General features: G+C 40.7%; 1 protein-coding gene across 1 annotated transcript in view; it reads left to right on the top strand.

The window, feature by feature from the left end:
* rbpjl (recombination signal binding protein for immunoglobulin kappa J region-like) overlaps positions 1-9,400 on the top strand; it is a 26,156-nt gene extending 16,756 nt beyond the window's left edge. The window contains exons 10-13 of the mRNA XM_046076385.1: positions 3,056-3,196; positions 3,397-3,552; positions 4,490-4,593; positions 8,942-9,400. Of these exons, the coding sequence (XP_045932341.1) occupies positions 3,056-3,196; positions 3,397-3,552; positions 4,490-4,593; positions 8,942-9,242 (702 nt within the window). The 3' untranslated portion in view covers positions 9,243-9,400. The remainder of the gene's footprint in view (positions 1-3,055; positions 3,197-3,396; positions 3,553-4,489; positions 4,594-8,941) is intronic.
* Positions 9,401-19,345: the final 9,945 nt, after the last annotated feature.

The raw sequence follows: 19,345 nt of genomic DNA, 5'->3' as shown, positions 1-19,345 counted from the left end.
ATGGTAGAAAAGTTAGTCATATTAAAAGCATAAAATGATTTAAGAAGATTGTAATGATTTAAAATACAGAGATCTAAACTACAAAGTGTGTGTAAGTGTGTGTGTGTGTGTGTGTGTTGCATTGGGAGTATGTCCATTTATGTAGATGAATATTCATGTGTAGTTGTGTGTGTGTAGTGGAGGACCACCGTGCTGACCAAGGGGACTTTGTGCTGAGCGAAGGCTTCATCTGTTACGGCTGTGTGGTCCAGTTAGTGTGCACCGAGTCTGGAGTAGCTCTGCCGCCCATGGTAACACACACACACACACACGTTATACACACGATTCATTCCCTTAATCATCAAAACTACATGGCTCTGTGATTGGCCTTACCTCTGAGTTGTTGGAGGTCATCTTAGAGAAGAGAAAAGTGCCAAACTAAAGCATGTCATGGATCTTGTATACCTCCCACTCCACAGTGTCCTTAGGACACGTAGCAGTTCCTTTAATGGCCAACTGAAGATGCCCCGGTGGTCTACTGAACGGCTCAGACGGTCTTTTATCCAAACAGCAATTAGATTTCTTTATAAATATATCTGATTTTTGATATATGGTCAAATAATGGATGCATCATTTCTGACAGCAGTCTGTCAGTCCACCACTTTGTTCCAGACTGAAATATATCAACAACTGTTAAATGGACTGCTTTGGTGTCGCCTTTCACAACATTGCATCATTTTAAGATAATATAACCAACATATGATTACAGATCTTACTATTGTGCCACACAACCAAAACTCCAACATAGTCGCTCAGGTTTTTACTCCTGAGGTCTTCCAATCAACAGCTGTTAAAAAAAAGATTGATATGATTGATTGTGTCTTTTATTTTGGATTTATGTGCAAGACAAAGTTAATAATCTGGCTGACTACTGAAATAAAAAAGATCCTGAAAAGTTCAGCAGTGATTAACTCAAGCTGAATAACTGAATCTCCCTCGCAGCTCAGCTCAGGAAATTAAAACAATAACAATAAGGGATTTAGAAAAGCCTGCTAATTTACTGAGAATATGTGTTTTACTCCCCGTGTCTCTAAGAATACACCCTGATAAATTAGCCTTGAGCAAGACACAAAATTCCCACCACCTCAAAGGTTTCTGTTATTCAGCAAAGGATTACCAGAGTTGGGTTTTTGTCCTTTTTGAAGAAAAATCCTGTGATCACCCAGAAGAAAATGTATCTCTCTTAACTTAATTTGCGTGTGTGGCGCAGCACTGATGCAGGGAAAGTTGATCTTTCCTGTCAAGAAGTAATAAAAGTAGTGGTGACCTTGCAACACTTTCATCCAGAACAATCCCTTCATGACTGCGTGTTTAAATCTCGGGTGTAACTTAAGGTATGCTCACCGCTCTGTCCTGTTTGGATTACAGATGTGCGTCTGTGCCATGGTCTGTGCAGGTGTTACATAACCTGCTAATCCCAAAAATGCTGATATTGTTGAGCCCGTCCTCCAGTTTAAAATATATTTAGACAAACCTCTTCGCAGAATCCTTCACAATTTGCTGAGCACTCTTTCTCCGAACCTCCTCAACTGCTGTCATAACAACCTCAGCAGCTTCCCGGTGGTAGATGGTTAAGGTATATCTACACACTACACATCTATATGTTTATGTAGTTGAGGCCTTTTGCTGCATAGTTTGTTTGAAGATAGAGAAACCTCCTGCCTTCCTGCTGAGTCGTTTGCGTGAGTAGCTTGGCTCCGTTGTTTGGTTGTGGTCGGCGTTCAGGCGCTGAAGAGGTGAAGGTAGATGTACAGACCAAAAAGTTCAGCAGCATCAGCAGCTGTGGAAAGGCTTAAATATGAGAACAAAGAGTTTTAATATTCTGTGTGCGGTGCAGTAAAGGGTGTGTTTGAATGTGTTAATGTTTAGGATTTGGGCTCAAGGCCTGCAGAAGTAGTTCACTGTGGAACCTCCAGTGATGCTCAGACCACCAGAGTACTTCATTAAAATCCCATCTCTGAACCGCTCGCTAGCTTTGTCAGCTTACAGGCAGCTGTGGTACCTCAGACAGCTGTGTTGTTTGATTTAAAGCATTTAGCTCTCTCAGTACTGTACATTTATAAGACCCTTTGTTATTTTATGCAGCCAACATCTGTATCTTTTGACATGACTGTTGATCTTAAACAACCTCTCTTCCTCTTTATATAATGTGTGCAGCTTTGTTCACACAGAGAGCTGCAAGATTACACTCAATTAAAGGCATAGTTTCTTAGTTTTTAAAGCTTTGTTATTGCCATCAAGAGGCCCAGGAGTTATGTTATCGATCTGTCAGTCAAACTCACACAAGAATCTATTAAGTATGTACAAACCTAATTCCTAATTCCTAATTAGGAATTAGGAAGGAAGAAGCTCCCCTCTTGATCTGGAATCAGTTTTGTGGCAATAGTTTTTCTTATAAAGCAAATGATATACCATATAACTGCAGTATCCCCCAGGTTTGCTCCCTGTCAGGGACCTTTGTTGCTTGTCATACTCCCGTCTCTCTCCCCATGTTTCGTGTTTGCCTTTATTGTAGCAGCTGTCTAATAAAAGGAGCCCAAACATCCCTCTAATAGCAGATGATGTCCCCTGACTTTTCCTGTAATGCCACCAGCAGGACATTTAAATTTGTCTACTTCGTTTAATGACCAAATACCTGCAAGACTTACATTTCCATCAGCCTCAGCTGTACTTAGCAAATAAAAGCATGCTAACACATACAGCTGGGATGGTGAACATGGTAACGGCGCACCTTTGTTGTCGTTGTGAGCGTGTTAGCATGCAGAGGTTTGCATTTTCTCACAGCACCATCACGTGCAGCCTCACAGAGCTGCTAGCATGGTTGTAGACTCTCAGTCTTGTCAAGATGAATTTATGTTTCAGGAGAAACTGAAATACATGTCTGAAATCTAAGAGCTCCCCTCGATAACCCCGATACAATGACAGAACATCAAAGGAAATTATATTTGGAGATCTCAAAATGGTTTTGAAGAAGCTTATAGATTTTGCTTCTACATCGTCTTGTTCACGTCTACAGGTTATCCGTAAGGTTAACAAGCAGCACGCCATCTTAGACGTGGACGAGCCGGTTTCTCAGCTCCACAAGTGTGCCTTCCAGTTCAAAGACAGTCCACATGCATACCTGTGTTTATCCAATGACACCATCATACAGCACCAGGTGAGACTCCCTCTCTCTCTCTCTCCCACTTTCTGTCCTTTCCTTTTCATTCTGTTGCAGTTTCTATCTCCACTCTGTCCTTCTCTGTCGTCCCTCTCCTAATGCATCCCTGCTGAAACTGAAGCCCCTCCTCCCTCTCTCACTCTTTCTTCCTCTGCCCCTCCTTTCAAACGTCTCCTCCATCCTCTCCTACCTTCCAGGCCCCGTCCTGTGTCAAAGACCCCAGCAGAGTGGTGCTGAACGACGGAGCCTGCTGGACCATCATCGGAGTGGAAGCAGTGGAGTTCACTTTTAATCAGGGTGTGGCCTGCATCCAGACACCAGTCACTCCTTTTCCTGTTATCACTGGGTTAGAGGTGAGCTGGAGTAGCAGACGGGTACTAAGACAGACCTTCATACAGGGACTCGCACAGACGCTCTCTCTGTGGTTCTTGTATCGGTTGTAAATCAAAGTGGGAGGAACAGATGCTGCTAACTGGGAATTCACATCAAATACATGAGTGATGACATTAAATTCACTGAGAGATTGATTCACTGCAACACTGGGGACACTGATTAATCATTACAGATAAAAGGTAATAAATTCAGAATATAAACAGCAGGAGGTTTTTGTGATTTAAATAGCTGCTTGTGGAGAGTACGCTTCACTTAACGCCTTCAGTGTAGATGGCTGGTAACTGTGACTGTGTTCATCACAGTCTAATGGCCTAAATAAAGGCTTATGTATTTTTAGACATTTAACAAATCATGTATATATAAACACCAGCTCCCTAATTATGCGAATGTTTCTCAAGTAATTAAAGATTGGCCTTTAACATTAATTAATTTTTTGTTATTTCATTATTTTAAAATCATATATATGCATTTATTCAAAATGTGTTCCAAAGGTTTGTAAAATGATCTTGTTTTAACCAAAGACAACTATTACGATGAGTTTGCATTCCAAGATATCAGAGGCCTTTGACAAAAGACTTTGCAGTAATCGCTGACAGGCCTAAAGAGATAAGGATCCAAGTGCAAACTCATCATAATATTTGTCTTTGGTTAAAACTAAATAATTTTACAGAGTGAATAATTTAAACCTTTTGAAACAATAATTGTATATGTATGATTTTAAAATAATAAAACATGTCCTACCATCCAGGCAGCAGAAATTTTCTAGTGATTTCAGTATAACTCACTTGACATACAGTAGATAATCCATAATCCACCATCATTATTCATCATTAGGTGACAATTTGATGTGGTAAAGTGAGCAGTGTGGCTACAGAACATGTGTGCGTGTTTCCGCAGGTGAATGGTGGAGGACATGTTGCCATGTTGGAGATCCAAGGAGAAAACTTCAGCCCTCATCTCAAAGTCTGGTTTGGCAACAGCGAGGCAGAGACCATGTTCAAGTGAGTGATCAGGAGAGAGAAAGACAGCGTGTGAGAAGAGATTTATTAAAGGTCAACAGATGGTAAAAGTGTGAGCAGGTAAGATGGAGAGAGTCGAAAAGAAGCGAAGAGAGGTCGGACCAGCAAAGAGGACATTAAGAGGGTGGTGAAGGGATGAAGAGGAGAAGAGACTGGAGATTTTAACTCACTTCAAAGCATTTGGCATTTTCAGAACTACTGTATCTGGAGCTAACAGAGCTTTTAGTTGACGCACAGCAATAAACCTTTGGAAGCCAAGAACAGACATAAAGCTCCTCAAGTATCAAATTGAATTGATGTGTCTATGTTAGGTTTTTTAAACTTCTTCTAAAGAAATTGACACAGAAACCAAAAAGGACACAGATCTATTAACAAGCACTATATAGTACAATTTCACCTGCAGACACTCCACTGACCAACAATTGTCTTTATACTTTTATTGGCCTGCTGCTCTGTTTGTCTGGTTGCCTTTTATGAGCTGGTGAAAAGCTAGGCGGCAACGTGGGGAAAATACTTTTATTTAAACATCTCGTTCACATGTTGCAATATCTTTTCATGAACAAAAAACAGTGAAGACAGGTGAAACATTATGTGCATTACTTTTTGTTTGAGTTCAAAGTCAGTCTCATTTGTTCTTTACATTTAAAAATCGACCCTCAGTCAACTTTTTTAGATATGTCAGGTGTTCGCATGAGTGGCTTCTGTTTTTAGGTGGATTTTTGCTTCAACTATCAACTTGAGAAGGTGTATTTTTAATTTATGACTATTTCGTGCCATTCGCTCTCATGCTGCTTTACCACAGAAGCACCAGGTGCAGAGGTGAGCTGCACAAAGGGCAAATTAAAGTTCTAGTCTGCTCAGGTCTGTGAAGATGGCTGCACATAAAAGGTGGCCTAAGTAAGAATGTTGTTTTATGAAGCATTAAGTGGCACGTTCACCCCAAAAATTACGTAACGAAACAGGTTTATCCCAAATTATATTTCATTTGACTCGGAATTTGAAAGCAGTTATTTAGCTCTTTGTTGCGGAATTTCGATAAAGCACAACAGACTTGCAGCGATGCCTGTCTTAATGATAACTGTGGTATGTTTTAGGAAAAGATATTTTTTGTTATATAACTCACCTGCATAAATCAGTAAATATGCAGCAAAAACAATAAAAAATCTAGCAACATGTCAAAATGTTGTCCCTGTCGGGAAACTTTGCTTGGACTGCTGAACAACAATAATACATGTATTTACACATTTTATCCAAAAGCAGCCCGTCATTATTAAAACACAAAAAGTGCTGCCATCTGATCCACTCATTCACAATAATAAACACCTTTAACGCAATCATTCGTAACTTACCACAAAAATTTGAAATGGCAAAACAGCTAGCCTGGCTCTGTCCAGTGGTGACAAAATCTACCTGCCAGCAGCTATAAAGTTCACTAATTAATCTGTTATATCGTCTTCTGTTTGTTTTTCTCATATCTTGTTCTACAAAAACTAAAGTGCGAAAAGGCTAGCTTCCCCCCCTGTTTCCAGTCTTTAAGCTAAGCTAAGCTAACAGGAGTTTTGCTCTAGCTTCAACAAAGCAAAAAATGTTAAAACATTCCTTTCAATACTCTGGGTCGGCACTAATGATTCTTTTCAGATTCAGTAAATCTGCTGTTTGTTTTCTTAATCAGACAATTAATCACTTGATCTATAAAATACCAGAAAATAGTGAAAGATGTCTATCCCAGTATCCAGAGTTCAGGGTGACACCTTCAAATGTTTTGTTTTGTCCACCCAACAGTCCAAAACCCTGAAGTATTCAGTTTACACAATGTACAACAAACGACGTCCTCAAATTGAATAAACAATTGTCAAAATAGCTGCTGATGAATTTTCAGTCGAACCGTCTAGCCGATCAATCAACTAATTGTTTCAGTGCCTTTATTCAGTTTCACTTTTTTATTCTGCTTGAAAGAGTTTTGTTGTGGCTTCGTTTAGGAAAAGTGTCTCCTCATTTGTTCGGGACAAAATTCTGAACTTCATTTGAGAAACATGGCGGAGAGTTTCCTCTACAAGTTTGACAAAAAATGTTCCCGACAGTCATGACATTCAATTTCTGAACTCTGCTATTTACCTGTATTCATTCGTTTTGAGAGACCAAGCCAAGACTGGACCTGAGAAGCACAGAGGGGCTTATGTTATATTCAAATATGACTTGGAGGAATTCAGCTTGGCTTCCAGGGAACAATCCTCTCTCTAACTCTTGCGTGGGAGTCTGTAAGTTACAGAAGGGCGCAGCAGAAACTCAACATTCAGGCTTCCCCTCACAGAATCTCTTATGACGCATCCCGAAGCAAAACAACCTCTCTGACGTCAGAATCCACCTCAGACCCCACACCTAAAGTGCTGAGGCATCATAAGCCAGGGTCTCGTAAGCCAGAAGCTCGCCGCGAGCTTCTGCAAATATTCCTCCCATCACCAGCAGCTCGGCAGGGTAGAGGAAAGCCTTATTTATATAACAGTCATCCACAATGCGCTGTTTGTGCGAGAAGCTGCTGCCAATTAGGAACATGATCCCTCGTGCCACGCAGGCCAGAGGTGTAGAATAGGTCTGAATAAAATACCTTTTATAAAAGGGCATTCAGGATTGCTGCTGCTCCCTAATACTTCACATCAACCACAGAATTATGTTTAGTCTCTGACATAATCGCGTTATTATCGACCTCCACAGTTCATTTTTCAGTCATTTTTGTTGCTCTTCAGAAAAGTCTCAGACAAGCCAAAAAAAGTGCAGATTATTGAAAATAATCCTCTTTTGATTTTTTCTTTCTCTTTTTTTTTCTCCTTTATATATAAGTTGTTAAACATATCGTCTATTTGTTTTAGTTTATAGCAGAATGTAAATACAGTATAAATTAAGTTTAACTGCTTTTTTTCTCTATTTGGAGCATTTTAAATGTACCATTTTTTGCTTTCTGGCTCAAGGTTCAGTCTTTTTTAATTAAAAGTTGACATGGTGGTGGATGATGTTAGCAAACAGTTGCCTGTTCACACATCCAGCAGACACACAGAGAACATCAGCATTCATTTAGAGACGTGTTTCTGGCCACCTGGCAAGTCCTACATTTTTATCTCCTGTTTGGTCTCCACCAGCTACTGAGAAAAAAACAGCTAGTTGCTGACTTAGTCTGTCTAGTGTTTGGTGTTGGGCAGGTACATACTAGGCTTGGACAGTATCACAGTATCGCAGTATACCAGGGTATTTAGAAATCTCAACGGTATGACTTTCAATATGTCACAAATTTAGGAGTATTTTGGGTTTAGTCCCGATGATAAAGATGAGCCAGCCAACAGGATGAAGCTGTGTGCACCTAATCTCTATTTAGCCCACTGATGTGTCAGTATCTGCTGCAGTGTTATGTGAGGTCAGAAGGGCGCTTATTCCCTGTCTATTTATTACCAGTGTAAGTGTATTACTAGTTACTGTCATTCCAGAGTAGGTTAATTAGTTATATTACTTTATTACTGCCTCTGAATTGTATGCGTTACTCTTGTGTTACTTTCACAGCTATTTAATGGATCGGGTGGGTCTTTGTTAACCTTCTGATTAATAGCGGGGGGGGGGTTAATAGTATGAATCCTCTCCCTATTAAAAAAGACGCTTTGCGGATTTACGCAGCGTCACAGATTTCTCCCGACACTCAGAGGATTGGTCAGGATAAAGTGACATGAAAGTAATTCATCACAGCACAAACATATAGCGTGGAAATCTATTTACGCCTGATACATCAGGGGAGCTAACATATTGTTAAGAGGAGCCGAGCTCCCCCGTAGATTTCACCCTGCCTGCAATCTCGACTGTCGGATTACCGCAACAGGAAATAAAGTTACTCATTTACTCATGGAGTAAGCAAGACTTGTCTAAGTCTAACAACATATTAGACACACTGCACTGTAGGCTGGATGTCATACCTGCTACAGTGACTTCTATCACAAGCAGATCAGCTTTTCCTGTTTGGTTTTAACACAAATGCCCTCATATACTGTACACACCACAGTGAAATGTCAGGAAAGTATGAAAAAATAGATACTACAGAAGCCTAGTACAGCTGCCTGCTGCTGGAAACAACACAGATGAAAGTGCTGAGACTGAACCAGGACAGGAAAGAAACCAAAACATTGAGCTAAAAGACACCATAACTGGGGAACTGCATAGTCAGGTGGTAATTCTGTGTGGGTTTGTCAGTATTAACAGTCCTTTTCACATAGAAGTAGTCTTGTGATGTATTGTTAATATAAAATATTAATTAAATAAATCTTTACTTTCTTTTCCTTGTCTTTGTCCTCAGATCTCCCAGATCTTTGCTCTGCGTCGTTCCTGACATCTCTGTGTTCAGCGACGGCTGGCGCTGTCTGCGACGCGTCATCACCGTCCCTCTGTCTCTCATCCGATTGGACGGCCTGATTTATCGCACGTCCTTCAGTTTCACCTACACCCCTGAGCTCCAGCCGCTGGCGCCTGTCCGAGGAGCTGCGGGAGGAGAGAAGAGAGAGGGAGGGATGGAGGATGGCCAGGAGGACGACGTCCTGTTAGAGACCATCCATCAGGAGTTCACCAGAGCCAATTTCCACCTCTTCATGCAGAGTTAGCGCACCTGTCCTCAGGTGAATGTTTGGAGTCTGATTATCAGGTCGAGCAAAGAACTGATTTTTGTTTTTTTATCAATGCTGGTTCAGTGTCAGTGAACCATGTGCAAATGTTCTGACCCTTCCTGGACCGCAGTATTCCCTCTTTGTTAATCTTTGATCATGTTTAATGGACCTGAATATTTCATAGATATGCTGGAAAGATTTAACTGTCAACCAGATCATTTTAAGATGTCATGCAAAGTAAATTATGAACAAAAAAACACTGATTTGTCGTCCATAGTAATCAAGGCCATCGTATCAGTTCCACCAAATTATTCAGACTGAGAAAATGTGACATTCAGAGTTTGAATGCCAGCAAGAAGTGACCGACTCTGCAGACTAGTCAGTCAAAGAAGACTCAGTCAATCAGTCAGTCCTCCACGTATGGAGTACATTTATGGAAACAATGGTGCTCGACTTTTTATTATTATTATTTTCTAATGTTTTTTATTAGATATAATTGAGAGATGACAGTGATGGGAGAGAGATGCAAACAAAATTCCCCAGCTGGACTTGATCCAGTAATGTAGCGTGCTTTTGGGAGAAATGACATAACACCAGGACTATATTCTACGGCACCGTATCAAAGTCGACTTTTACATCCAGCTGTTAACTATATTGACACAAGTGTTGCCGGTGAATGTAAATTAAATAAATTAGGTGCATATGACTGTATATTTTAGGAAACAGGGTTTCATGCTTGTGCATCACATCTTCCTTTGTACAACACTTTGTATAACAGAGATTTTATAAATTTGTAAACAAAATCAGCTAATGAAAATATGAGCACAATTGGAAAGCAAGAAACTGTGATTGTTCTAAAGAAACACTTCAACAGTCCACATATCTGAATAAAAACTAAAAAATCACACTTGAGGAATTCATACAGAATGGTAGCTGCAGCATCCCTCACGTTTATCTCTTTTTAAAGATACTGTAGAGTGTTTTCCATCAGCAGAGTTGGATTCAAGTCCCAGTGATGCAGATCATCTGCCTTTCTTGAGTGCATTTGAGCCGGACACTGACTCCTCACTACGTCTAGAGATGCTGCTCTGACCTTTGACATCTGTCAAGGCAGGCAAGCAAAAAGAGATTTTGCTCTAGAGAGCTATGAAGTAATAAGTAATATATTATCTGCTGCCATCAATAGATAAATGTTTTAATGCAGTATACTCTACAGTTCAGAAGTACAGCAAAGAGTGGAAAATTAACTGTGAACGCCTCTGAGCAGCGTGACCGAGTGGATGCAGTGAGTGGGAGGATGTTTTTTCTGGAGAATGGACACGCAAGCTGAAGGCTGAGTGTTGTGAGAGAAAGCAGCAGTGAAACACTGGCTGCTTCCCTTTTGATGCTTTGAGAGACTTTCAACTCAGTACCGAAGCGTAATATGAGTGTGTGTGTGTGTGTGTGTGTGTGTGTGTGTATGGCTGTAACTGTAATAATTCAAGTGGGTTGTAGCTGTGAAACAGCAGCACTCCCAACTCCCAGAGGATCTTTCTTAATGTTTTCAAATACTTTACCAGCAGAGCTTTGGTGAGTGATGTAAGAGACTCTATACATTCAATTAAGGCAAAATGAGAAAAACTTGTAAAAACAACTTAAACATGAGAAAATAAATTATGAAATGAGAGAGCAAGAAGTGAGAAAAGCAATGCACATTTAAAACAATAAAAATAAAACAGGCCAGGCCGTTGTTTAAAATTTCAAATATCATGTTTCTCATCATAGTTCTAACATTAACTGAAGTTTAGTTTCAATTAAGTATCACACAGAAATACTTTAGGGAATTTTGTACACTCATAAACTCTGCCAGTGTAAACTCGTCCTAAAGAGCACCAATCTTCTGGTACTTTTCTCTTAGGTACAAACTAAACGTACTTGTTGAACAAGGAAAAAAAATACTTGTTAGACTTGAATGAATTATAACACTTTAAAATGCATGAATTCTAAACGTGATAGCAAAATCCACCAAAATGAAATATATAACAAAGATAAACTTGATGCAAAATACAGTAAATGTTGTGTTCATCTTATCATCAACGCCTGTCAATGGACTGAGAGGCTACATTTAAGTAGTTTCTAGAAAGTTGTTTTGCTCTGAGAGACGCCTCAGGGCCTTTCTGCATTGACCGTAACTGTGTTTTACGCTTATTTTGAAGTATCACACTAGAAAAGGTTGATGGAAATAGCAAACAAAACAAACAAAATAAAAAAATCCTTAATTTCACAAAAATGTTTTTACGCTCGCTTGAGGTGGTTTTTGCCTTTGTCGAAAAACAGTTAATGCTTTAAATGGGAGATGGAAACACTTTTCCCAAATAAGTTCAGACATAGTGAACTTGTAACTCACATCTGATCAGCTGTTTCCGCTGTCGGCGTCTTGCCGGATATTCCCATATCGTGTGCAGACATGGCTGGCAGCAGTTTGCCCGCTTGAAACACATTCCTGAGGATCTCTCTCCGTTTTTCTCAGATCAGTGGCCCTCAGGTCCATGCGTCTGGTTTTGTTTCTGGTTTGGAACCTTCCTACTTCTTGTTTATTACAGCCATGTGTAACTTCAACTGCTGACATAACTACTCTTGCTGTAGCCTGGTTAATTCGCTCCAGACCAGCTAATGGAAACGCTCATATTTCGCATTTACTTTTATTCTTTTTAGCGAAATTTCAAAAGTCTGCTCAAAATTCGAATGACAATTACATGCAAACATGGCTAGTGTGACATGACCTACTGTACAATGTTATTTCATCCATTTTTATGACTATCAAATCCCATCAAACGCCTCCCATCCAAGTCATGGACAGCTGTGCTTTTTAAATATCACTTTTTTAGCTTCTAACTTAATATCACAGTGCTGCTGTGATGGCACATCGTTAGCAGCTGTAATATTAATGTGCTCAAAAACAAGTGACATTACATTACATCACACTACATTTATTCTGACTTCAAGCTCAACGCTGTGAAATTCTTCTTTCTCTCTTAACTAACATTTTTGTGAATTAAACTACAGAGGAGAACAGGTAGCCTTATATATGGTAATTTAGGTGTGTTGGTTATGCTAACGATGAAATCTCACAAGACTGCACTTCACCTCATGAACTGGCTAAAATAGCCTTTCATGAGGCCTAATATATTTCATCAGGATACCAGTACAGCTTTGCTACAGCTTTGCTTTGTGTTCCCAAGAAATCATGTGGAAGAAAATAATATTTTCAGGAATAATGGGGTTCATTGAGTTGCATGCGATCTTGTACTGGACTTCACATTTGATAAACAGTTGCTGTAGAACCCAGTGGTGACAGAAATCCTTTGGATCACGTCCAAAACATCCATGCCTGCCTCACATTTTGTCCCTTTGTCCCCTTTAAAGCTCTCATCCTTAGTATGTTAATCCAATTAATTAAACTGTCTGGAAGCAGCGAAACTGAACAAACCAACAAAGCCGATACCATTGTTCAGTGTGTTTGATCTTTAGAAGTTAAGTTATGAGTTATTATGTTTGTGGTGACAAGCACAACTGAAAAGCTCTTTTGTTCCAACCAAGTGAAGCAGGAGATAATCACACAAGCATGACAGGACCTCCCACACGGCCGCATCGCTCTATAGTAAACCCAAATTTCATACTCTCTTCATCCCTCGCATACTTCTCATTCTTAACATGGTCACTTCTCATCAGCCCCGGCAGGATGTGAGGAAGTTCTTTCTTTGTTTCAAAGTGGCGACAAGTCAGAGAAAAAAGTCCTCTGATTTAATATTTGTCTGTGCGTTACTGAGACAGATCTCAATTTGATTTCTGTTTCCATTAAGTTTTCTGACATGAATCATATAGCAGAGATATTCTGCAGACTGAGGGCTCACTACACCTGCCCTGCAGAACAGCAGGCAGATATTAATTTTTGACCAGAGATGAACTCAACAACAAGACTCTGTGTGTGTGTGTGTGTGTGTGTGTGTGTGTGTGTGTGTGTGCGCTTCACACAATGTGCTTGTCAGATGACCAAACAACATCTGAAGCTCATCCCTCTCTTTGATGGAAGGCTTTTCACTCCAGCTCAGACTGACTTTGTTAGATATGTGTTACTGAAAAAGAGAAGACAACTTAAAACTAAGCCTTATATCACAGTAGTTATGATGTGACTGCTTAAAACAGAAGTATAAATCCAGTTTAAGATTATGTTTGAGTCCTGGAAAGATGATCATTTACACTCTTTTAACATCTGGCTAGAATGTGTCTGAAGCCACCTCAGTGTTTTGAACGAAGCACCTCAGCTGCCCAAAACTCTTACTTTATTATTTTAATGATAATACTGCAAAAACAAAACAAGTCCATTCTGGGTCTGCGCCCAAACTTTAAGCATCAGTGCCTAACTGTTTGGTAACAGATACAGTAGCTTGTCCCTCCAGCAGCCGTGAGGCCTTCACCTTCCCTCCACACCTCACGTGTCTTAATATTCTGAGGGAAACCGAATGGCATGTGTCTCTCTTCCTGCGCTGTCTCTCCCTTCCTGTCCTCCTCTTCCTCATCATTAGCAAGACAAACATGTGTGTGAGAGAGGAGGAAGGAGACGGGTAGAAACACAAGACCGTTCGGTCTCCGGGCTCCTAATCTCTGTCATGTGGGAGAAAGTTCAAACTGAGAGATTCACGTGCCCAAAACACTGACGCCCGCCACGTTTTCCCTCCGTCCTTCCATCCCTCCTGATGAATGAGAAGCCTTATGAAAGGGCCCATTCTTAGGTTCTCATCTACAGGAACACACCTTCAATCCTTATTCAAACTCCCTGCTCTCTCTCACATAAAGAAAAAGAGTTCAATGACTTTAAATCATCTTTAGCATGAGGTGATTGTTGAAATATAGCCTTTCTGTCTGCTTCATAATGTTTAAACACATCAGGTGTTTTGTACTTGATGGCGAGATTAAAATCTATACTTTTGTCACCGTTTGATTAAATGTGTTAGGATTTATCGCCCTTCATAAAACATGGTAAAAGACATAACTGTAGCCGTTGTCAAGTAGTTCACCCAGCACAAAGAAAGTTCTCTCTCTTCCTGGTGGTCTTCCCACTGCACAAACTCATTAGTGTCTCCTTACAGAGCAGTTTAGTTAGCTCTTAACAAATGACCCACTTTACTGTAACTCTAGTGACGCGTGCACAACTGAAGAAAACAAGCCTAAAAAGCCTAAAAATATGCTTCAGTTTACAGCTACATATGCAACACAAGAGTAAAACATAAAAAATAAGCGGTCATGAAGACAGGTTTCATTAAAATAGCCTGTCCTCTCCAGAAAAAAAGTCCGTAGCCTGTAGGTTGATCATCATTTAGCTTATTATGACCCATATTTACGTTTGTTGTTAGACCAAAACCTTTACTGGCCGAAGTGGTCAGGTGATGTGATACAAGAGCGACAAAGTCTGTCTAAGGAGGCGGTGGGTTGGATTGATGAGTGAAGTAAACTCGGGACTTTCACTCAGGAGACCGACGTTTGACTCCTGTGTGAAAGAAAGTCAAAGATGGCATGTTGTAAGTTAGATGACACACAGTATGTCACGTGACTTACATAATGTACCTATTTCAATCAAAACCACGATCTTTGCTTAAACCTAACCAAGTGGTTTTTAGTTGCCTAAACCTGACAAAACTACAATTGTTTCATGTTTACCAAGTGTTAAATGTCATGTGACTTAGATCACTTGACATATAACATACTGAATGTCCGGTAAGCCTGTCGCTGGACGGGTACTCGTCAATGCTTGTGCATGTCACTGTTTTGGGAAACAGTCTCATATGTTGTTTTGGACTTGAAAATCAGCCTATTTTTTCATTTAGGTATGAGGACATGTTGTTTCTGACGAGCGTGAGAAGATGACTGAAAAAGTGGCCGTAACACCTCCTGTGTAGATATGCTGTTGAACATAGCAACATGCTAACAATTTTAGCGAGTACAATGTTGACCATGTTCATCATCTTGGTTTAACGTGTTAGCATGCAAACATGTGCTAATTAACGATTTGTTATGCAGGTAGTTTGCAGATGTTGACCTAGAAGCAGACTCAGACACAGGCAGTTGAAAGTACAATAAAAGTTATGTATTGCAGAGGCCGAGCGGGGAATGGAGATGGAGATGAGTGTTGATGGTGCTGGGCAGGATGGTGAACAATAGCGGAGGGAGAACAGAGCAGGCTGGATGAGTGAGGCAGACTGCCATGGTTGGCTGGTGTCAGTGTAGCACAGCAGGCTGAAAGCGAGCAGGCAGGTGAGCTTGGTCCTGAAACAAAAGGAGAGACAGAATTGAACTATCAAAACATAGAACAGGTAAACTATTCGGCAGCAACAAGGAAGGCCTGAACGTTACTACCATTGTAGCTGAGTGACTGAAGGACCGCAGTAGATTTACTGCTGAGCTGCTGGACACAGACACATGGAGAGACAGATTAAAATTTGGTTGACCTAGAGGTAAGGTCGGGGGATCACCTAAGCCACTAGGTTTAATAAGTACCATTGACATGTACCAAATTTCATGACAATCCATTCAATAGTTGTTGAGATTTTATTCTGGACCTCGGTGGTGCACAGCTGTGTGGATGTTCCTGTTTGTCTGTTAAAAAAACAGGTTTTACATGTATTTTTTACAAAGTGGACTGCGTGCATGATGTCCCCTTTGAGGTTTTGAGTGGAGGTGAAGGGGTTAAAGTAAGAGAAAGGATTCATTTTACGGTCAGGGAAATTGGAATAAAGTTTTGAATCCTCACAGGGTCTGTGTGTGTACAGAAGCAGTATTATACAGGGGCCCTCGACCTTCTCCCTGCAGTTTCAGCACTCATATCCTTCTCAGTGTGGTTGAGGGGCCCCTGTCCCTCTGCATGCTCTTTGTGCATTACATTGGGATAAAGGAGCCTACTGTCCAACTCTGCTCTGCTTTACCACAATCCTCTTCCAATATATCATCACCTCGATATCACCGTGATGGACAGGCTGCGGGGCGCAGAAAGAGTGAAAACATGAGATTATGCAGAGAGGCAGAAAAAAGGAAAGGACAGAGGAGAGGGTAAGAAAAGAGAAGGAAAGAAGGGACTGAAGTTTGGGTGAAAAGAACATCCAAAAGAGAAGAAAAGATGACTAGAAAAGGAAAAGATTTGGATGAGAGAAGAAAAGGCTGGCAAAGACGATAAAGAATGAATGTCAGAGAAAAAAGTCCAAAGAAAAGGGGCAGAGATGGGAATCATCTTTGACAAAAGGCAGATAAAAGACAAGTGGAGACAACAGATGACTCTCTTTGTCCAGCTGAGATCGGTCTGACAGTAAGACACTATCAGCTTGTCCTCTGAGAAGAAGACGAGAGCTCATCAGCGGACATCATCTTCTGTTGCTCACAGCTGTTCAGCCGCTGCTGTTGACAGCAGCTGTCAGTGAGGAATCCTCCTGTCAGAGCAATTGGAAAAATATGAGTAGAATCCTAATTGTCAGAAGCTAACAGAGCATGGGAAATATGGGAGGAATGCTAACGATGGTTAACAGAGATTATAACCAGGTGGTAGTGGTAGTCGTGCCCTGGAACAAAGCAGGATTTGGGAGCGCTGTGCGTAAACCGACAAACTCTTCAAACTACCTGCTTTCCCATGAAACGATTTGTTTGCTCTTCACCAACTCCTGAGAAAAATATCAGGCTCTTTATCTGCTAAATGTTCCACTATGTTCAGCAGTTTGCTAACTGTTGCTTGGTGCTGAGCAGGTGGTGTACAGTGGCTTTTCCAAGCCAGCTAACTTATTGCTGCTGGAAGCGACGCGGGCCAGAGCAGCGACACTGAACCAAAACAATAAAGTTGATCTGTGGAGCTGAAGGAAACTACAGAGCCGGATGAGAATTCTCTTTGGGTTCATCAATACAAGTGAACGCTTTAATATCATGCATAGTCATTTCATCCATGTTAATAAAATAATATTGATCATGCAGCTTGCAAAGAAACAGTGCCCCAATGTTCCCAATGTTACCCAGGGTGCATCAGCCGTATTTGGTGCCTGTAACAACTCTGCCTTTATTAGCAGCTGTGGGTCCGTTTATTGTGTTGAAACTGGTGGCGGTGAGAAAGAAAGAGATGTCTGTCCTGTTGTTCAGCCTGGCAAATCAGTAATTACACCCAATTTGTGCAGTTTCTTTCTTCTGCCTCCAGCCCCTTCTTTTTTCACTCTCAAGCAAAAAACCCAGAGATGACCCACATCAAAACTTCAGCTGCACGTTTATATCACACATTTTCTCACTTCAGGTCAACCAGATCATGCAAAAAGATTCACAGTGGTTTGAAAATAGTGGGTGAATAATTTTTGTATTACAGTATATTTCTTTGGGGACGTAGCAGCAGTAACCAGGGGTCCGTGTGTACTCGTCTCCCATGAAAATTGAATCTCTATTCCAGACAGTTTCTGTCCATCTGGGACAGCCTGTACATCCAACAAACAAACAAGCCTTCAATCCAGTCCTGACAAGAACAAATACAGATGTACATTCCTCCTGTTCACTGCCAAATGGGGAAATATATCTGTGTGTGTGTGTGTGTGTGTGTGTTGTCTTGGTTATATAATGACAGGGTTTTTTCAAAGACCTTCTAAACATTTAGCTGTGTTGTGTGTGTTTGTCTAACAGCTGCATTATCCCATGTATCACTGGGTTTTGTGTTTGTGTGTGTGTGAACGGATGTGACCCGTGTGATCCAGGACATTGTTGCGCGTGTGTGTGTGTGTGTACAGTATGTCTGTGTGTATTTATGTGTTTGAGTGACTGTGCACATCAGAGGAAGTTACCTCAGATACCCAAAAAGACCAGGGTCATGTGTAGAGCAAAATTGTGAGCAGAGAAAGAATTTACGAGCCTCCGCAGACATGAAACGCCTCGTATCGTAGCGTGAAAGGTGTTTTACGAGCTCACAGCGAATATCATCCATCATCATCAAATAGTCATACAAGTTTTAAACGGCCTATGTTCCGAAAATCACCTGTGTGTGGAATTACAGCCAAGGTGTGTTCCCCAAGCATACAACTTGGTCAACACTTTGGTTGGAGATGAGATGTGTTGCTGGCATCAGGGTTTTTCTGTCAGCTGTGAAGGATTGGAACAAAAGTTACAGGTGCTGCAGTTCACAAAGAAAGATTTTTTTTTGAGTCAGTGCACATTAGATGATGATGAAAATGTTAAGTCAAATCCAGTTGCTCTTGTTTTGAACCGCCAACTGGATCCTTAAACATTTAAAATTGAGCAAGCAGCGTAAATTCGTTGCACACGGTCTGATGTTTTTACTGCACTCTTGTTGAAAAGTTCCAGTCTAGTTTTCCCACTGGGAGGCTGAAGGAGCAAGCTGTCGTCTGGCAAACAGATGTTTCAAAGGAACAGTTTTTTATTTTTATTACATTAATGTGTACCTAAGTGCTAGTTGACACCATTTGGGTGGTTGCATAAGTAAAAACATGATGGCTTACCATTTCGTTGGCTATAATTAAAAATAACAATTAAAGATTATTTCTCATTCTGGATTAAATTCAGTTTTCAAAGGGTAGTACAAAGTTTTGTTTACTGAACAAACATTTTGTGAAACGACGCCAGTGTCAGGTTCACCTTAACAGTTTATCTCATTTCACATTTTAGGCTCAAACTGTCTTATAATGAGAGACAAACAAAACTAAATACTGACAGTATTATTTATCATCGGTTCTGGTGTAAAACTTCTTTAATATACCTGCCGCTGTGAGAGGAAAGTGGTTATGCAACTGTGTGTGTGATGTAACATGTGTGTTTTAATGACTGTTGACCTGCAGTGGAGCATGCTGACCTTCACATCCTCCTGCCAACCTGTGAACTGAATCCCACAGGATCCCTGGGAGGACACACACACACACACACACACACACACACACACACACACACACACACACACACACACACACACACTCAAGGACAAAAGAAAAGAAGAAGTCACCAGGCAAACAGCACAAACTCCAAAACATATTTGCCTATCGTACACTCTTTGGCATTGGTCTGATCTGTTGATCTGCTGATCTCATTTATAAAAATGT

The sequence above is a fragment of the Micropterus dolomieu genome, linkage group LG18, assembly GCF_021292245.1.
Source record: "Micropterus dolomieu isolate WLL.071019.BEF.003 ecotype Adirondacks linkage group LG18, ASM2129224v1, whole genome shotgun sequence".
Lineage (NCBI taxonomy): Eukaryota > Metazoa > Chordata > Actinopteri > Centrarchiformes > Centrarchidae > Micropterus > Micropterus dolomieu.
The sequence above is the reverse complement of the archived record's forward strand: the minus strand, read 5'-3'. Positions and strand labels throughout refer to the sequence as shown.